This window comes from Manihot esculenta, chromosome 3 (genome assembly GCF_001659605.2).
Source record: "Manihot esculenta cultivar AM560-2 chromosome 3, M.esculenta_v8, whole genome shotgun sequence".
Classification (NCBI taxonomy): Eukaryota; Viridiplantae; Streptophyta; class Magnoliopsida; order Malpighiales; family Euphorbiaceae; genus Manihot; species Manihot esculenta.
Genome location: NC_035163.2, coordinates 2,264,086 through 2,283,219, shown reverse-complemented (window position 1 = coordinate 2,283,219; position 19,134 = coordinate 2,264,086). Strand labels below are relative to the sequence as shown.

Sequence of the window (19,134 nt, the reverse complement as noted above, 5' to 3'; positions counted from 1 at the left end):
TTATTTACTTTTTTGGAGTTAAAATAAATAATTGTAGAAATAGAAGTGTTATAGTTTATTCATTTTTCATGCAATTTTCTAAATAAAAGAGAAAATAAATAGTGAATTTTTTTTATTTTTCTTAATTTCCTTCAATTCAAATATTATAAAAAAGATAAAAATATTGATATTTTACTTTTTTTTTTCTTTATTGCTACCCTGTAAATAAGAGCTAAAAGAAACTAAATTTCGGATCTATTTATAACTTAAGTTGGAAAATATTTTATTTTTCTATTTTTCAGAGTTTGAAATACTTAAAAATTAACCAATAATTTTTTAAGAAACTAATTTATTCTTTAAAAATAAAATTATTTTGTAAATATTTGCTTACTGAACCAACAAACTTTGCTTGAGAACCAAGCTGATAGGTGTGAGAAAATTGCAGATTTAAGCCGGCAGTTTTAAGGTTCCATGAGCAAAAAATAAGCTGACATGTCGACTTCCCATTGGAAAAATAAATTACAATAAAAATCCCTAATTTGCTAAAGCCCATAGCGGGAGCACGTAATAGCAGAGACAGAACAGTAAGATTTGGAAAAGAATATAAAAGAAAAAGGCATGATCGGGTCCTCCTTAGCCCTTCTGCTTGCGCCGGTATCTCCTCCGTCTCTCTCCTTCAACCGTCTCTCTCATTTCCACTCCTCTCCTCTCTTCGCCTCTGGTAAACTCTCTATCTTTTCTATTTCTCTCAGTTTCATCTCCTTCTGCCTCTGATTCATAGCTAGATTTTGTGTTTAAAGAAGCTCAAATTTGTTTGTAGTAGTAGAAATTTGACTAGAGTTTCATTTATTTTAGGAATTTGGATTTGGTTTTTTGGTTTTTATGCTATCATTTTGCTCTGAAACAAGACAGACTTGTTAAGAGCGACATCTAGAAGACTTGCTTTAGCTAGAAAGACACAGTCGATATCGACCACGGCGAATGTGAGTTTATTTTAGTTTTTAATGTGTATTTTTGTGATTGTATATGAATGTTTATAGAGGAAGAGATTTTTATCTTGAAGAGCTAATATTTGAATGTTTCTGTTGAAGATGAGTGAGGAGAATAGTGGCAATTTAAAGAAACAATTATCGAAACTGTTTGAAGCATCTCTTAGAGAAACTGTCCCTAGTGTGCTCGATGTTGAGCCTTTGGTTGCCGCCTGCACTGCCAAATTTGGCGATTACCAATGGTAATAAGCTAGCTGAAATCATATATGTATGTGTGTGATTTTTATCTCTGCTGGTAGTAGAACACTATTTGATTCTGAATTGGTGTTTCTTGCTAATTTTATGATGATGTGTTACTGTTTATTTGCTGCAGTAATAATGCCATGAGCCTTTGGTCTAAAATAAAAGGAAAAACTACTGATTTTAAGGGTCCTCCAGCAGTTGGACAGGTATGGATAATTGTCATGTTAGAAATCACTTGATTGTGTATGAATTAGCTTCCTTGATCTTTTTTGCCTCTCTCTCATTTTCTTCCTCTTCCTTTTCCCCCATTGGTGACATTGCATAATTGGTTGAAATAAATTCTTTTACATTTAATGTTTCTTTTGCCAGGCTATAATGAGAAACCTTCCTTCTTCTGAAATGATAGAATCTTGCTCTGTGGCAGGACCTGGTTTTGTGAATGTTGTTTTGTCAAAGACCTGGTTGGCTGAGGTGTTTGCCTATTCACTGTCTCTATTTATTTTATGAACTTCTTGTGTGCTTTTTATGTTTTCCTTAAAAAGTTTTACCATACTGTGATTTTAGTATTGCACTTAGGAGATTTGTGTAAGATTCTTTATGTTAGATTGTTGTGGCTGCAGAAAATTCAAAAGATGCTGATTGATGGTATTGATACTTGGGCGCCCAAGATCTCAATCAACAGGGCTGTGGTGGACTTTTCCTCACCCAATATTGCAAAAGAAATGCATGTTGGCCATTTAAGATCTACTATAATTGGTGACACACTAGCTCGAATGCTTGAATTCTCAAAGGTTGATGTGCTTCGACGAAATCATGTTGGCGATTGGGGGACACAGGTACCATGCTTCCTGAGAGAGTTTATATCCCCCATGGTCACTATCTTTCTCTTTTGAGAGATTATAATTTGATTCATCTTTGTTCCATATCTCTTTCTCCTTTGATAAGTTCCTGGTGTGATGGACATGTGTCTTCTATCTTTCATGTTCACTAATATTGTATATATGGTTTATCAAAGATGTGACATGATTAGGCCTCTGCTAAAGTCTGCTGCAATTGCTTTGCAGTTTGGCATGTTGATTGAATTCCTCTTTGAAAAGTTCCCAAACTTCAAAGATGTTAATGAAACAGCTGTTGGAGATCTACAGGTGCGTAATAGCTGTTTTTAAATTATGAAAATTTAACTGTTGAAGTGGATTTCCTGTTATGTTTTAATTTTAGTTAGCAGTTTTCTATGCTTTAATATTACTAACTAGATTTTTATTTTACTATATGTGCAAGTAAAAAATAAAATATTCATTACACATTATTTAATATTTTCTTTTTTTAAAAAAAAAATATTTTAAGTGATATTTTGTTATTTTATTTGAAGATCTAATGTCTAACTTTTATATTTTTAATATTTTACTTTCAATTCCAAAAAGGAAAATCAAACATGACCAAAACCTTATGTGGTTAAGGACGTTATTGGGATAAAATTAATGTGATTATGTCTGGAGAATGCAAATAGTTTGCTGCTTCTTGAGTATTCAAAGATCTAAGAAGAGACAGGACGAGAACCCATTGCCTTGTCAGCTTGTCCCAAATGTACACCATTGCTAGAAAACAAAAAATTGTGTCATCTAATTCCATCTCAGCCTTTATATCAAGTGCAGCCTCTTGTGCAATATCATTATTGAGATAGTATGTCGAATCTATAATAACCTGGACAGCATTAGAGACATAATGAAGTCAATATGCTCTCTCTCTCTCTCTCTCTCTCTCTCTCTCTCTTTCTTTTTGTTGTCTGTTTTTTTTTTTGGTACATGACTTTTTGATGCTTGAATATTGGATAACGTGGTTTTCAGAAATAGGTCCAGATGTGATAAATTTTCTTACATATGATTCCTGATATTCTAATGTGAGGGATGCATTATGCAGGCCTTCTATAAAGCATCAAAACAGAGATTCGATGCTGATCCTGCTTTTAAGGAGAAGGCACAGAAAGCAGTTGTTCGTCTCCAGGTAAATTATTTGCCTTTTAATTTGAAGGACTTATAGGTTGTTTCATCATGCATTATCTTGGCAATATAGGACTTATTAAACTTTTTAGGGAAGGACTGAAATTCTTTTTTGGATACAGGGTGGAGAACCCAAGTACCGCCAAGCATGGGCGCAGATCTGTGACATTAGCAGGAAGGAATTTGATAAGGTCTATCAACGCCTTGGGGTTCATCTTGAAGAAAAGGTAAATATTCATCTTTTTTATACAACAACTATTTTATGAATCCAAAATAAATCGGTTTTAGAAAGCTACATGTGAATTCAACTTGGGCTGATTGGAGAATTAGTAATGTGCTTTCTTTTTACAAACAACATTTTTTTAATCAACAAACATGTGATATGCACCATTTTCTAAGGCTCCTTCCTTTAATTTCTAGGCCATGGTTACAATAAGATGATATTTTGCATGGATGTTCTTCTGGAGTAGACTGAGAGTGTCTTAACCATGGTCGTTAAAACTGAACCAGACCGGCTGGCTGGATCAGTTTATTTGAAAACTGCACCTTAGTCTGGTTCAGTTCAATTAGAAAACCCTTGATTTAAGAGATGCAGTGTAGTGGTGTGATTAGCAAACCACATAACTCAGGAACGTAAAATAGAGGGACTTCCAATTTATCGGAGTCAAAATACTAGGAACTAAACTATTAAGTTTTAGAAATAGAGGGATATATGTATTAATTTTGATATAACTCAGGAACATAAAAGAAATTTACCCTAATATTTATTTAATAATATACCGGTTTAACCCTGGCTTGACCTTAGTTGAATTTTAAATCATTAGCTCTCTGTCTTCACCAGTTCAATGACCAGACAGGTTTTCAAAACATTGGTCTTAACTGAAGTTATATCTGAATATTTGATAATGTTTAAGTGATGAGAATGGTTTTGAATTGCTTGTCTTCTTTTCTTTTGGTTGATCATTTCAACTAACCTTGCACAATAGGCTAAATGGGCTTCATATCTTATTAAATCCATCAAGCATGAAAAATCTCTTATTTGTTTTAAATTTTAATCACACAATTAATACCCAAAATATGGAAAGAAAATGCACATGAATGTCTTTATGTGATTCCCTGTTTGCAGGGAGAAAGCTTTTACAATCCATTCATTCCTGGGGTTTTGGAGGGATTGAGCAATCAAGGATTGGTTGAAGAAAGTGAAGGTGCTCGTGTGATCTTTATTGAAGGAATCAATATACCTCTTATTGTTGTGAAGAGTGATGGTGGTTACAACTATGCTTCAACTGATCTAACTGCTCTTTGGTGAGTTTATATGCCCGCTTTGAACAAAATCTGGAGCTTTGGATGACTTCATCTTATTATCCTAAGTATTCTTTTTGGTTTTGTCCCTTGCTCATGTATCAAATGATTTGTGTTCTTGAGTGAAAAAATTTTGAAGCTTATTTTGTCTGAACAATTGGAGATAGTTTACTTAATAGTTTTTTAGATTCTATCTAGTCTAAAATGGAAGATTATTAGGCATCTCTCTCTCTCTTAACTGCGTTGACAGTTCAAAGAATCTCCAGAACTGGCCTCTGTTTGTTTTTGCAGATCCACTGTTAGTGGAGACTTTTGAAATTCTCTCTTTTTTCTTGGGAATAAGATTGCTAGCTCCTATGGAGTTTGTTAATGCTCATTTGGTGGCAATGTTTATGTGAAGAAAGAAAAAGATTGGGTTTGGAGTAAAAATTTAATTTTGCTTATTGCTTGCCATGTATAGGTATCGCCTCAATGAAGAGAAAGCTGATTGGATTATATATGTTACTGATGTTGGTCAGCAGCAGCACTTTGATATGGTATTCAAAGTAAGTATTTGTTGTCATATCTTTTGTGGTCTTGAGTGGTACCTTATGATTCCACACTTATTAATCTCTCTGTCTTACTTTCTGTATGCTGTATGCAAGTTTTTTTATGTAAAATTTCCAACCTTTTATTTATTTCCATACATAATATGCTTTGAATTCATGTGATAGTGCTATTCTTAGTTTGCAGCTGAAGGTTGAAATGTTGAAGGTCTGACAGTCGTGTGGTTTTCTAATTCAGGCTGCCAAACGTGCGGGTTGGCTCCCAGCTAATGGTAGTATGTTTCCTAAAGCTAGCCATGTTGGATTCGGCCTTGTTCTTGGAGATGATGGCAAGCGTTTTAGAACTCGTGCCTCTGATGTGGTTCGGTTAGTTGATTTGCTAGACGAAGCGAAGACTCGTAGCAAAGCAGCACTTGTTGAGCGTGGTATAACAACTGGAATGATCTATAATTTATGTTTTATTAGTTACTTATATGACTTGCATCTTTATCATCCTTTATTTGTACAAATACATAGAACCTGGCCTACCTTGCTTAATAGTTAGATTATTTCCACCTGGTGTGGAGCAAGTAATTATTACTTTTATATCCTGGACAGGCAAGGCTGAAGAGTGGACTGAAGAAGAGCTTGAGCAAACTGCTGAGGCAATTGGTTATGGTGCTATCAAGTAAGCTATCTATAGTTCTATGCTAATATGAAAATTTCCTTTTAGCCATTTAAGGTGTGCACATAATAGTCACCAATTCATTTATGGTGGCTTTTGTAATAGGAATAGGATTGAGTACTCTGTCAACATTTTCTTGTGGTGGCCTAGGGAGTGAAAAAAAAAAAAAAGAACTTATACTGTTTGTAGCTTAACATTTGTGGAGAAATAATCAAGTTCGGTGGCAAAGAGGTGAAGTTTGAATTAAAGTTGTAGGAAACTATTTTTGGCAATTTAGCTTTTAAAATTTAAAGGTTGTTTTGCATAGGGGCTTTTTTTGGTGCAATTGTAGAAGCTTCAAGGTTGTAGCCTCAAAGTTGTGGGTATGAGTTGGTACAACCATTGCATGAAAATAACCTGAGGACAGAACTTCCACGGCTGTTCTTAGATCTTGCTATCCTGTTGAGACCACGATAAGGAGACATCTTTAAGGGCTATTTTGGATGGTCAATTGAATGAGTTTTGCAGCATGGATAATTAGGACAGGAGGGGCACATGTTGTCTCATAAAAATAGCTAGACTGAGTGTGAGTATGTAGTTGCAGTCTCTTCTTTGATTATCATGGTAGTAAAATTTGAAAAAAATTTAACTAATATAGGCTTCTTGAGTTTATGAATAAAACCTTAAATTCTTAAAACTTCATGGAAGACTACTTAACGGTGGGACAGTTTGATGCTTGAGCTACAGCAGGTTACTACATATATCTTTCTGCTTGCAACAATTCCTGTGGACTTGTTTCTTTATTTATATGTGAATTCTACTTCGGATACGCTTTACATTATCAATTTGTTTTCTCAGGTATGCTGACTTGAAGAACAACAGATTGACCAATTATACATTCAGCTACGATCAGATGCTTAATGATAAGGTAAATATCTGATTTGCTGTTTAGTAGGTAGATTACTAGAATTTCTAGATGCTAAACTCGTTCACAAGAATTAACTTCTAACTTCTATTTTGCTGAGCTTACGATTTACCACTCGTACAATAAGTTTCTCTTGTCTACTTTCTTCTCTCTTCGTTTTTTGCTAATGAGAGTGCTATCTGTCTTACCGGTGCTGCTATTTTTTTTTTCTTATCCTCAAAAACTTCTAAACAGGGAAATACTGCTGTTTATTTGCTGTATGCACATGCTCGGATCTGTTCAATCATCAGAAAATCTGGTAAAGACGTAGAGGAATTGAAGAAAGTATGTTCTCTTCCTAGTTAAAGTTGCAGTTGTCTTTGAAATTCTCAAGTTGCGAAGTTAATGTGCCGAAAACACCTAAAAAAAAAAAATTTTTTTTTTCCTAATCACTTGGAGTCTATTATTTTACTTCTCATGTTTACTTTTGTGATGCAGACTGGAGTTTTGGTATTGGGTCATCCTGATGAGCGTGCACTGGGGCTTCATTTACTACAGTTTGCTGAGGTAAAAAAATATTTTAAAGAACTGCACTTTGTCTTGCTTGCATTTTGAAGTTATAATTTGCAATTTGACTTATGATGGACGTGTTTATCCTCGCTTTTCAGACTGTTGAGGAGGCCTGCACCAATCTCCTGCCAAATGTGTTGTGTGAATATCTCTATAATTTATCTGAATACTTCACCAAATTTTATTCCAATTGTCAGGTATGTTCAGACAATATGTCATGACTCAGGAGGACTTCTATTTATTCTCCAAATGAACTGATAACAATATTGCTGAATATGTATACCCATTTATGGATTTAACGGACCAAGATGGTTACGAACGTGAATCTAACTTTATGATATTGGAAAATTGAGCAGGTTGTTGGATCAGCTGAGGAAACGAGTAGACTCTTGCTGTGCGAAGCAACAGCCGTGGTCATGAGGAAATGCTTTTTCCTTCTTGGAATCGTACCTGTTTACAAGATATGACAACACTAACGTATTTTTCTGAGACACCGCGAGAATTGCATGCAGAACATACAATTTGTGGGCAATTTTGTTGGAAAGATAGGTTTCAGTAACGTTTCTTTGAAATATTATGTAGGTTTACATGTGCATTTCATATCATCCACATTTTGTCCACCTTAAACCGTAATCCATAGGTTTTTATCTTTCAGAAAGACTATAGGGAAAAGAGAGAGATTGAACCTTGACTGGGATTCTACAGGGGTGTAATGTGCTTTGCTGAGCTTTGAAGATCTTAGATTTAGATCAGCTCATTTATAATTTATTACATTTGAGTTTAGCACATTTGTGAACTCGTTTATGAAGCTTTTTTGAGCTTGAATTTCACACTTGGTCAAATTACTGAAAAATCTAAAGTCAGTTTAAGAACCAAAAACAAGTAAAATTAAAATCAAACTGAACCATGAACCCCTATAAATCGGGACCCAGAGTCCATTGACCTTTTATCATCTCTATTTCAAAATTGCATGAGTTTCGGCTGTTTGCTGTACTACTTATAGCTTCTGCCTACCATTTTAATTGTTCCTTCCCTTTCTCTCAATTGATGAAGCCTCACAAATCACAGGCTTATTAATTAGTTTTATCATCGTCATCGTGAGGCTATCAGAAGCAACATTGTTCCAATATAGAAGTGAGGCGATCCAGGCATTGCTTCTTCATTCTCATCGATGATGAAACTAAATCATTCATCAGCAAGTATTGTTGTGGCACTGAAATCTCTTTCATGATTCAACTCTTTGACTGTACGAAGGAGACGTGAAATCAGATCAATGTTAACGGCCTTTACTTCCCAAGTCGAAGCTTCCAGATTCCGGACATTATTGAGGAGTTTCTCCTCTTGTTGCCGATGGTATAAACTAAAATATATATATATTTGTTTATTTATGAGAACGTAAAATTATACGGCATTTTCTATTACGTTGCCGATTTTACGTGCTGAATAAAAAAGTTCAGATTTGTAATAACTTAAAAAAAAATATCAGAAACACACGTTGGAGGGTTAATTTATGAACTGAACCAAAATAGCATGTAAGTTATGACCTCATGACTACATTTAGAATTGTTCTCACATGGTGATTAGGTCTAGCCTGGTGTACCACATTGGCTGCAAGCATATCTTTCAATCACCCAGATATCCATTCCTTTAATTTTCTTAAAAATGAAAACGTATTCTTAAACTTCAACTCTCCTTAAATTGCACATTTAATGGATTAACTTGAACATTAGTAAAAAAAAGGACAGGCTCCTTAAATCTCCCAAACCTAACTGCTACTTGTTTGATAACCTTCATAAATTCACCCTTCTCAACGCTTTCCTTTGATTGTCTATGAGCATTTCAAACGAATAAACCAGTTACTATTATTATTATTAATGTTTTTTAAATCTGAAAATTAAACCAGACCAATTTGCAAATCAACTAATTAGACAGATCGGCCAATTCAATTTCATGATATCTCTAGAAAAATTAATAGCAACTTCGAACTGGATGATCCCATGGACGAAGATAAAGAATAGAAGTTCTATTGCAATGCAAAGTGACAAAGAGAAACCAAAACTTCTTTCAAGCATAAAAGAACACGTGTACTCGGTTAATAAATAATTGTAATAATAAAATCTTCTCACATTGCGAAAAAAAAATATATACATAAAGATAGTTAAGTAAATTATCTTATTAGAACTTTTTTTTTTCCAAGTTAAATATTACTATGGCCATAGCAATTATGCTAAAAATTTATTTTATGAGATCAACAACGATTGTTACAATGATACCATAACTTCAAGAAAAAAAAATTAACATAATAAAATATACATAAATACTGAAAAGACAAGCTTTCAAATTAGTCGCATCCATAAGCCGGGTTTATTTCGATATTAGTTAAATTTAACGCTTCAACCTCTCATTCTAACCTTTGAAAAAAAATTAAAAAAAAAAATGGATGAGGCCATAATTAACAATCACCCACTAAAGAACCTCTTTTACCTAAAGAAGATAAAAAAGATCTTCTTTGATAAGATGCAGCCCTTTTTGATATGGTGGCTTTGGGACTGTAATACTTATTCTGGCTATCTAAAACCCCTGCATAGCTCTTGCAAGACTTCATTTTAGATCTGTGCAGTGGACTCACACTCACTCTCTTTGCAAGATCTTCTATGCTTCTCACACTTGCTAGAGATGTATATGACTGAGATTTCCCTTGATAAAACTTTGAAAGTCCTCTCCTGCAAACAAAATTAATTTCATTGTTATAAGCTTTTGATCAATTATTTTCATTTTTCTGCAAAGAACCCTAAAATTTTCTTATCGTTTTATGCTTACTTGATGGGAAGGTGGGTCATGAGCTCTGATAATTCATATAGAGGTCCATTTGCATGTGATATCAATGACGCCGACGATGATGATGATGATGATGATGATGATGATGATGATGATGATGATGCATCTTCTAGTAAATCTATTGAAGAGAAAGAAGCAGCCGAGTTTGCTGAATCTTCCATGGAGGATTCAACAGATGTTGATTCATACTCACAAGCATCATCATCATCACCATCCATGGCTACCCGGCTAGGATCTTCCTTTTCTTCATTAGGGTTTATCATCTGCAAAGCCATATCCAAAATTTTTTGCTTTGCTTCTTCAGCCATTTTGATGATCATCAACAACAGTAAAGAGAAAGAAAAATGAAGAAGAAGAAGGAGAATATATAAAAGATGATGTTGTTCAGAAGCTTTTTGTCTATGTGTTCTTATCAAAGGAGGCATATATATAAATATATCCAAATATATCTCCTGATGCGAAAATTTTTGCATTTTTAATTTTTTTCTTACTATCAAATCATTTTATCAATAAATAAATTAAAATTAAAATTAAAATAAATCTCATATTTAATTATATTTTAACGAGTACGTGTAAAAAAAATACCCAGTTGGATAATATAAGGGGTTCATAAGAAAACTATTTTCTGATTTTTTTTAATTTTAAAAATAATTTAATTATATTGTGGTTTGTGATGGATCATCGTCATCATCTAGTAATGGTTGATAATTAATAGCTTCCCCATAGCACAAGGAAGTGGATAAGGTCTAAATTTGAAGACATCCAAAATCTGAGTCATTGTCCTTTTCCCTTTTTTTTTATTATGGGAGAAACTTAGGTCACTGTCTTTAGCAACTTTGCCTCTTAAAGCAACGACACGATTAAACTTTTTCAGGTTTCTAGGCAATCCCAAATAGTGAAAGTTAGATATGTGAAGAAAGAATCTAGATTTGACAAAATATTTACGATAACTTTCCATAACAACCTTTGCCGAAACCGAGTAATTTTTTAGTTTATTTTGAATTTAGTCCATAATGATGTAAATTATTTAATAATTTTTGTTAATTATTATATAAATTTTTTAATTTTACTATTTAAAATTAGAGTGGAATCTGATAATTTTAATATATTTTTTAAAATTAAATAATTAGTTAATAAATTTTTTCATCTCATATAAACTAAATAAAAATTTTTATTTTTTATTAAAGAATGGAAGACAGCTTGGTAGTACTGGGACACGTAATACAAGCTCAAAACGACATAGGCCAATAGGGCCAAAGTCGTCAAACCCTAAACCATAGAGGAAATCGATCTAAATTAAATTAATATAATTTAATTCTGTTAGTTGGAATTTTTAATTTTTTTATTAGTTAATTTATATATATTTTATTAAATTTATTTTTTTTAAAAACTAAATAATTTAAATAAATTTTTTTATAGAAAATGATTTTTTTTTTCAAGATGGGGATGTTTATGTGGGATTCCCAAGATCACTGGATACATAGTGGGTGGGAAAGTATTTCTTATGTCTTAATCATTGTAATAAATGTGAAAATCTGAAATTACCAAAAAAAGAAAATTTGATGCAAGAATTTAATTTATTAAAAAATAAAATAAGAATTTTCTATTTTGGAAAGTGATTGGTAAGATTAAGATTAGGGATAAGAAGCTTGACTTGGAAACTTGTATGATAAAATTAGTCCTTATCTATGTTTTCAATTTATTACATAATTTCTTATCATTTTTTTCTATTTTTATCATTAATAGCTTAATGCCCACATAATTCTCACACCTCTTTCTTCAATCTGTTGAAAATACTACATTAATAAATTATTTTAAAAATTTTATTATTTTATAATTCTCATAATTAAGTTTTAGCAATTTTTTTTTTCACTTTTTGATGAGAATTAGGCATATTTCAAAAAAAATCTTTAAAAGATGTCTGAAATTTTGTTATTCTTTTAAAAAAAATAAATTTTCAATGCAATTTTTCAGTAATAAAATGGGGATTCGAATTTATTTACTAGGTGAGTTATATATTTTTAATAATTAAATTAAATTAGACTAGATATATTTTTTTTATTGTGAAAAAAAAACTATTTCTTTGTGATGAAATCACATGGAATTTAACTTCAAACTAAATTTAGCCGATCTATAATAAATATATTTAAAGTGATATTAATAATAATTTAAATAGTAAAATTAGAGAAACTCTAACAAAATGGCTGGCTGTTTGGCGACCGAGTATATTCAACTACTAGTTCGATGCTGTTGGTAGATTTATGTCGCATTAATTTAGTGTGTGATATTTGATTTAAATTAAAATAATTAATTAAATTTTAAAAATATAATTTTAATTATTTTAATTCAATTTAATTTTTAAATAATTTAGATAAGATCAAAATGAAGCAAATAGTTATTTATTAATTTTTTTAAAAAAATATTTTTATATTTTTTAATTTAAAATTTATTATTTTCGTATATATATTGAGACTAAAAATAATTGATTAATTTGTAAAAAAAAAAAAGAGAGAGTGAAATAGTTAGCGTTTATAGATAGATACCATGATACTCAAGTTAATAAACTTATTAATAAAGCGTGAATGAAAATAAGTAGTTTGAGTTTAAAAATAATGTGTAAAAATACATATATTCAATTCTATATATATTTTATTTTTATATTAAAAATAAAATTAATTATCAAATCTATTAAAAATTCGATAAATACTGTCTATTGAATAAGAGATATTGCATGTAGTGAGAATCTGTAAGATACTATCATCTAAAGGTAACTTTATATTATGAAAAACTTGATCGGTTCAGAAGAGAGTAAATATTCTGTAATTCAGAATATTGATTATTATAATATTTAAATTTTCTTTTATACAGATAAAATTTTTATGAGCAAATATTATAATTTATTAAAATTTTACCACACGAAACTCATAATATATTTTGAGAAAGATAAAGTATATATAATGATTATTAATAAAAAAATAAGTTTGTAATACTTTAATCAAATCTTAAATAAGATCTTAAATTTAAAATTTATTAAAAAAATTTTATCAAATCAAATCAAACGATACAATTTGATTTTTTTCACTAATTTAATTCGACTGATTTTTATAAATTTTTAAATTTTAAGTTTTAATTAATTTAATTAAATTTAATTTTAAATCTGACCAATCGCATGTCCACTCATTACTATCTTGAATACCTGCAAATACAACTCGGTAGGCTTTGCTGCGCTGGTTTATGATCTTAATGAAGTGGTCCCACAATTAGGTCACATTTCATTTTAATAATTTATCCAAAGGCAGAAGGCCAGCCAATATCCCTAATCTTAAAATACTTCACTACAATACTATGGCATTGTGCCAGAATTAAGCATAAACCAGGCTGTAATTTGACACCACTATTTATGCAAGCAACACACAAAAACTGAAAAAAAAAGAACACAAAATTTAAAGTGTTTCGACCTCGCAAAGAAATTTACTATGAAAAAAAAATTATGATGACTAATTATTTTTCTCACTAGCAAACCTTTAAATTTTAAATACAACCCAAATGAGTTTTCCAAACTAACCTTGCCCCATAAACACTACGACAGATTTCAGAGGCAACTGCTGTATACAATAATTTAATAATATTATAAAAAATGAAATAAAAAATAAATTAATAGGAGTGAGAAAAAAAAATAAAAATTAATTCATTTATTATTATTTTTTTTCATACACATGACAAAAAATAAATAGATTGTGATATCTATCCACCCTTATAGTTTCTCGGAACAGTGAGCAACAATTCAAGTTCAACTAAAAAGTTGGTCAACAATTCCAACATGAAAAAGCTGTACCCAAGTCAGCAAGCCTAACTCACTTTGGCACCGAACTCCTGTCTAATTCTAATTAGACAACTCAGCAACGAATTTAAAGTCGTACAATTTTTTTTTTTCTTTTTCTTTACTTAATAAACTCTGTAATTCTAACTAACTATAATTATAAATCTACTTAGAACTTAAACTCAACATTAATCAATAAGAGCGTAATGAAAATCTAATAAGATTGTTATTAGCTATCAGGACAACTTACTGAGGTTTTTCTCCTGCAATCAAAAGTAGAAAGATTTGCAAATGCAAAGTAAATAAACCAAATCAAATCATATAGAATAGAGCAATCCAAACTAATGAGGATGAGACATGAATTTGGAATCTTTTACCTTCAAGGCCTCATCCTTGTCTAGTTTTACCTAGACCACCTCTCCATGTGCATGGTTCACATTTGTGCAAAGCACATCATTAAGGGAATGGGCTGACTTTGTTAAAACAATCATTCAGATGAGAATATTTGCCGGCATGAGCTTAACGTACAAAATCATGCTTCCAAAACCAAATCATTCCTTATGAATATTGTTCACTGAACTCGAATAAACAAACCCCATCAATATACAATAGCAAGATCATATAAGTTGTCCTAGAATTAGGAATTATCTCTTTGAATATCAAGGTAAGATCTATGTAGTAAATCATTTGTTTCAATAGTATTTCTTTAATGTTTGATGAAGATAAAAGACAAGACATGATGTGAAATATTTTATACTCAGGTAAGTTGATATAGCATTCATTATAAGACAAGGCAACCTGGTTTAAGCTCAACATAAACATTACAAGACAAACTATCTAGGGTAGTTCACAGGAGGTTCCAAGCTGCCTACTAGAATTCCAAGATCAATGTCTTTGTCTTCAAACTTTTTGATAAATGGGTGATTCTGGAAACAAAAAACGATTTTCAAATCATGATTCTGGTTTTCTTCTCAGGTGAAAAGTCAAAAGAAAAACTCCATATGAACGAAGTATATACTAACCAAAAGGTCTAAAGATGATGCCCTTTCTCGAGGATTCTTCTGTATACTGCAAATACCATACAAAACACATAAACAATATTAGTGAAGCTTTCAGGAGAAAACATTATCAAACCGGAAAATTAGTTTTTCTTCCTATACTAATTTACAGAGATCAATTTATGCCATTATGAACTAGGAAATTTCTTCAATCAACCTAGGTGATAAGACAAATCAATCAATTAATTTAAACTAGAGAACACCTGCGAACTTACAGAAATGGAATTGTAAAAGTAACAATATGTGCTTACAGAACATGTTAGTGAAACGAATTTATTCAGGTTATTACCAAGATGATACAAATGAACAGAACTCAGGGGAGAATTGATCTGGTGGAGCAGATGGAGGTGGGCTCTCCACAATGGCTTCCAAGAGCTCATAAAAGCTTGGCCAGTTTTGCTGATCTTCAGATTGCATATAAGGAAAACGCCCAATAGCGCACTCAAGTACTACCAAGCCTAAACTCCAAATATCGCTGCTGTAGTCATAGGTGCTCCCGCTAATTCGCTCTGGCTAAAAAAGGGGGAGAAAAAGAAAATCTAAATTCTAATAAAAAAAATGCATCATATCTAAGCATGAATAAAATCTTGACAGCAGGAGAAAGTACAAATGTTAAGGCAAAAATCAGAACAAAGGGACAGATCAACTTGATAGTCAGTGCTATATTGTGGTAACAGAAAAATAAAATAAAGACTTACCGACATGTAATTGTAAGTTCCAACAAATGTGTCCCTTTGACCCATAGAACTAGCTAGCATTGCACTCACACCAAAATCAGTGATCTTCACTTCCCCCTTGTGGTTTACCAATAGATTAGATGGCTTAATGTCCCTATGTATGACATGTCGCTCATGGTGTAGATACACAAGACCCTGTAAAACCTGGAAAAGAGACATAATTTTTAGCCAAACAAGGGGAAGACAATCAAACAACTATAACAATTTCTTTTCCCAGTAGATTCTCAAGACAGAAGCTTCTACACCTGCTTACACACAACAGCCAGATAAGGTTCGAGAATTGTTTTAACTTGTCTAATCACATCTGCTAGAGACCCACGGTCCATGTATTCTAACACAAGAGAAATAGCTCCATTGTGATAGAATGAATGGTGGCAAACAACAACATGAGAACATTGGGAAGCTTGGTTTATTTTCAGCTCCTGTACAATTTGTTTGCGAATATCTTCTTGTATGTTCATCTGGATGACCTGTAATCTAGATTTCATTAAACTTCCATGTAGTGGATGAATATATCTTATCACCTATCACTACAAAGTGGAAATGCCTTAAAATCATCTGAGAAATTTCCAAGTTAATAAAAAACTTAACTCAAGATAGAGGCAGCAATATCATAAAAATTCAAGGCAATATGTCAAATTGTCAAATGTAAAAATAAGCATTTTTTTTAAGGATGTGATTTTCAAAATTTATTCCACATAGAAGGATTGATGAAAAGCATTTTCCTTAAAGGAGTTAATCCACATTGAAGTCAATGAACGAAGTTATACTTTCACAACTTGAGGGTTGGATTGCAGAAAAGAGCAAGTCATGACTTTAAGTCACGACATGTGCTGGGACTATGTTTACAGGTAGTCAGGCACACATAAGCTTCTTTTTTTATTTCCTTTCTTGTATTGTGAATTGCATCAAATATACTATTATACATACCAAGCAAGACACTTAAAAACTTCTAGCGGCAGTATACTATAGATTATACTTTCAAGTTTCAACGTTACTTTTAGAATTTCTTTCATTTATGCAAACCTCAATATTTCTCGGCCATTTTGTTTTATGAGTATTCCCGGCACATGCTATCATTGTTGGTTTTTTAACAGTACATTAAATAGCAATATCATACTTACCTTAATAATGGTTAGGATTTATTTTTATTATTCTTACTATAATTGTGATTGGACAAAAGTAAATTTTAAATATGTAAATAATAAGTTATTAAAATTTTATTTTCAATTAAAATTTTTTGAGTTTTAATTTTATAAACTTTAAAATAATTAAATAATTTTGTTAAACAATATTTAAAATAATATCTAATCAATAAATAATCTGTGGGGCCTTCTAGAAAGGGCCATGAAGAGCAACATTAAGTTCTTGTTTGAGAGCTTTTGACACTATTCTAAAAAGGATATTGTTATTCCTACTTTTGTAAATAATTAAATAGAAGAAAAGGAAAAATTCAATCGTCAGTGCTGTGTTGCCCAACTCAAGTCCTGTCTTAGAGTCACGACAGCTTAGGCATAAAGAATATTGAAGCCCAAGTAATGTCACAACTTACTCTTTTCTATCAACTCATCACAACTTGGTTCATTTTGACTCCAACGTAATAAATTCACCCCTTCTAGGGAGATTATTTTTTATCAAATCTTTTTACGAAAAAGTTTTCAAACACTCACCCTTTTGGGAGAAAAAAAAGTGCCCTGCGAAGTCATTTACTCCTATTTATATCCTTCTTATGGTTCAAAAGGATTTTTATTTTTTTTAAAAAAAGGTGATGTCATTTGCTTGAAAAATAAAATAAAAAGGTTCTCATATTAGTTAAATGACCTTCAATGCAAATAATCTTCCAACCCATTTATGACGAACAAGTTGCACTACACCTCCGCTTCCCTTTCCTATGACTTTGATTGTCTCAAGGTCTTCCAATGAGAATTCAAAATCAAGCTCCTTGCTGTCTGAAGGCTGTCCAAGAATAGAGGAGAAAATAAAATATTGAAGGTTCTACATTGTTCATAAACAAGGTATAAAGAAAATAATCTTTTGTTACAATTGGAAATATTGGCAATTGCATCACCATTTTAACAACAATTACTCACAAAGAAGAGGATAGTAATACAAATGCAATCCAGGAGGATTAAAGCAGTCATACAATATTCAGAAATGATGAGTGAGATATCATTGTTAACGCAAAAAAGCAAAAGGCACACAATTAAGACTACAAGATAGCAGAATGCTACATATTCAAGTTTTTAAAGGCCCAAGTAATTGAGTACTATTGTTATCCTTGTATTTGTTAGAGGAAACTCACAGCCATATTTTCACAAACAACCTTTTCTGATCAAACAATTTAAATTGATCATTAAAAGAAGTGAAATCTGCTACGAGTAAATTGGTAAATAGCAAAGCAAGCACATCTAACTAATTCGTAATACTCATTTTAGGTAGCCATGATTAATTAAACAACAATTCAAACTACTGAAAAAGAACTAAAAAGGATGTGAATTAAAGAGACTGACATATACAAATAATTACAAATTAGTTCAAACTTACCCGAGATTTCTTCTGTTCAGAGATAAGCCGCAGACCTTTCTGATTCAAAAGCAAATCTCCATCATGAAATGTACCACTTGCAGTTCTGAGAATTTAACGATAATAATAGATTAATTCAGAGAGAGAGAGAGAGAGAGAGAGAGAGAATAAAGACTGAAGCTTCGCCTTTTCTGTTCAATTTTCTTCTGATTTTCCTACACTTTCTCAGTCACTAAACAGAGCATAACATATTGGAATAATAAAAAAGGCAATTAAAGATCAATTCGAGGGAAAAAAATATATATCAGAATGGGAACTAAGTCAAGGAAAGAAGAACTACATTTTAGAGATTAAAGAGGAAAATTGAGAAAATCGAGTCGACCTAAGCATACAGAAAATGACAGGAAAGAACTTACAAGAAGGAGGTGATGGGGGTTTCTTGAGCCGGAACGGAGAGCTTGAGTTGCTGCAATGGCTTCTTGCTCTTCATTTTCTTTAATTTTTAGTTCAAATTTTTGAAAGGTTTGAGTGTGTTCTTGGAGTTTCTAGGGTTTTAAATTTCTCTGAAACAGAGGGAGAGAGAAAGTGAGAGTGATGGAGAGTATGAGTTTTGTTTTTTATTGGAGAATGAGATGATTTGACTCGTTAATAAAGTGTATAAATTCAAACGAGACCGCGCATTAAATTTTCAAATTAGTTTGCCTGTCAAATACGTGGCAGCTGAAAACCGGCTTATGGGCTTCTCGTTCCTTTTAATTTTTTAAATATAAATTACATTTTAATGTTCAAATTTATCATAATTAATAAATCAATTTTTTTTATTTTAAAAATTAAAATTTAAATATTTAAGTATTTAAATTTTAATTTAATATAAATTATACTTTAATTTTTAAATTTTATTATAATTAATAAATTAATTCTTTTATTTTAAAAATCAAATACTTACACTTTTAAATTTTAATTATATTAAAATTTAAAAATTTTCT

At 31.5% G+C, this 19,134-nt stretch overlaps 3 protein-coding genes across 6 annotated transcripts; 1 reads left to right on the top strand and 2 right to left on the bottom strand.

Annotated features, from left to right (window-relative positions):
- Positions 1-538: 538 nt before the first annotated feature.
- LOC110612001 (arginine--tRNA ligase, chloroplastic/mitochondrial) lies at positions 539-7,958 on the top strand. 3 transcript variants are annotated; one of them, XM_021752609.2, is made up of 18 exons: positions 539-700; positions 892-962; positions 1,071-1,210; positions 1,342-1,417; positions 1,581-1,682; positions 1,832-2,047; positions 2,276-2,356; positions 3,129-3,212; positions 3,331-3,435; positions 4,335-4,513; positions 4,971-5,055; positions 5,294-5,480; positions 5,653-5,722; positions 6,557-6,626; positions 6,858-6,947; positions 7,101-7,169; positions 7,271-7,369; positions 7,529-7,958. In XM_021752609.2, the coding sequence occupies exons 1-18, from the start codon at positions 598-600 to the stop codon at positions 7,637-7,639; spliced, it is 1,938 nt and encodes a 645-aa protein (XP_021608301.1). In that variant the 5' UTR covers positions 539-597; the 3' UTR covers positions 7,640-7,958. The 3 variants fall into 3 exon arrangements, with proteins under 3 accessions (XP_021608301.1, XP_021608302.1, XP_021608303.1); XM_021752610.2 differs by having other exon boundaries at positions 541-700; positions 835-962; XM_021752611.2 differs by having other exon boundaries at positions 573-700; positions 888-962.
- Positions 7,959-9,513: 1,555 nt separating this feature from the next.
- LOC110612067 (uncharacterized protein DDB_G0271670) lies at positions 9,514-10,424 on the bottom strand. The gene is made up of 2 exons (XM_021752722.2): positions 9,993-10,424; positions 9,514-9,895 (listed from the first exon to the last, which is right to left on the bottom strand). The coding sequence occupies exons 1-2, from the start codon at positions 10,328-10,330 to the stop codon at positions 9,625-9,627; spliced, it is 609 nt and encodes a 202-aa protein (XP_021608414.1). The 5' UTR covers positions 10,331-10,424; the 3' UTR covers positions 9,514-9,624.
- Positions 10,425-14,456: 4,032 nt separating this feature from the next.
- On the bottom strand, positions 14,457-18,783 carry LOC110610612 (mitogen-activated protein kinase kinase 6). 2 transcript variants are annotated; one of them, XM_021750612.2, is made up of 8 exons: positions 18,565-18,782; positions 18,170-18,254; positions 17,447-17,581; positions 15,871-16,095; positions 15,587-15,769; positions 15,178-15,401; positions 14,853-14,898; positions 14,457-14,756 (listed from the first exon to the last, which is right to left on the bottom strand). In XM_021750612.2, exons 1-8 carry the CDS (start codon positions 18,636-18,638, stop codon positions 14,664-14,666), a joined length of 1,065 nt encoding a protein of 354 aa, XP_021606304.1. In that variant the 5' UTR covers positions 18,639-18,782; the 3' UTR covers positions 14,457-14,663. The 2 variants fall into 2 exon arrangements, with proteins under 2 accessions (XP_021606304.1, XP_043810484.1); XM_043954549.1 differs by lacking the exon at positions 17,447-17,581 and having other exon boundaries at positions 18,565-18,783.
- Between the last annotated feature and the right edge of the window lie 351 nt (positions 18,784-19,134).

Bases quoted from the DNA above. Each gene is read 5' to 3' on its own strand.
- LOC110610612 (XM_021750612.2), bottom strand. From the start codon at position 18,638: ATGAAGAGCAAGAAGCCATTGCAGCAACTCAAGCTCTCCGTTCCGGCT. The intron at 15,770-15,870 runs GTGTAGAAGCTT...TCTCTTTTCCAG, and splicing joins TGGCTGTTGTGTGTAAGCAG to GTTTTACAGGGTCTTGTGTA. The intron at 14,899-15,177 runs GTAATAACCTGA...TGGTATTTGCAG, and splicing joins TGTTCATTTGTATCATCTTG to TATACAGAAGAATCCTCGAG.
- LOC110612001 (XM_021752609.2), top strand. From the start codon at position 598: ATGATCGGGTCCTCCTTAGCCCTTCTGCTTGCGCCGGTATCTCCTCCG. The intron at 3,436-4,334 runs GTAAATATTCAT...CCCTGTTTGCAG, and splicing joins GGGTTCATCTTGAAGAAAAG to GGAGAAAGCTTTTACAATCC. The intron at 4,514-4,970 runs GTGAGTTTATAT...TGCCATGTATAG, and splicing joins ACTGATCTAACTGCTCTTTG to GTATCGCCTCAATGAAGAGA.
- LOC110612067 (XM_021752722.2), bottom strand. From the start codon at position 10,330: ATGATCATCAAAATGGCTGAAGAAGCAAAGCAAAAAATTTTGGATATG. The intron at 9,896-9,992 runs GTAAGCATAAAA...TTTTGTTTGCAG, and splicing joins ATGACCCACCTTCCCATCAA to GAGAGGACTTTCAAAGTTTT.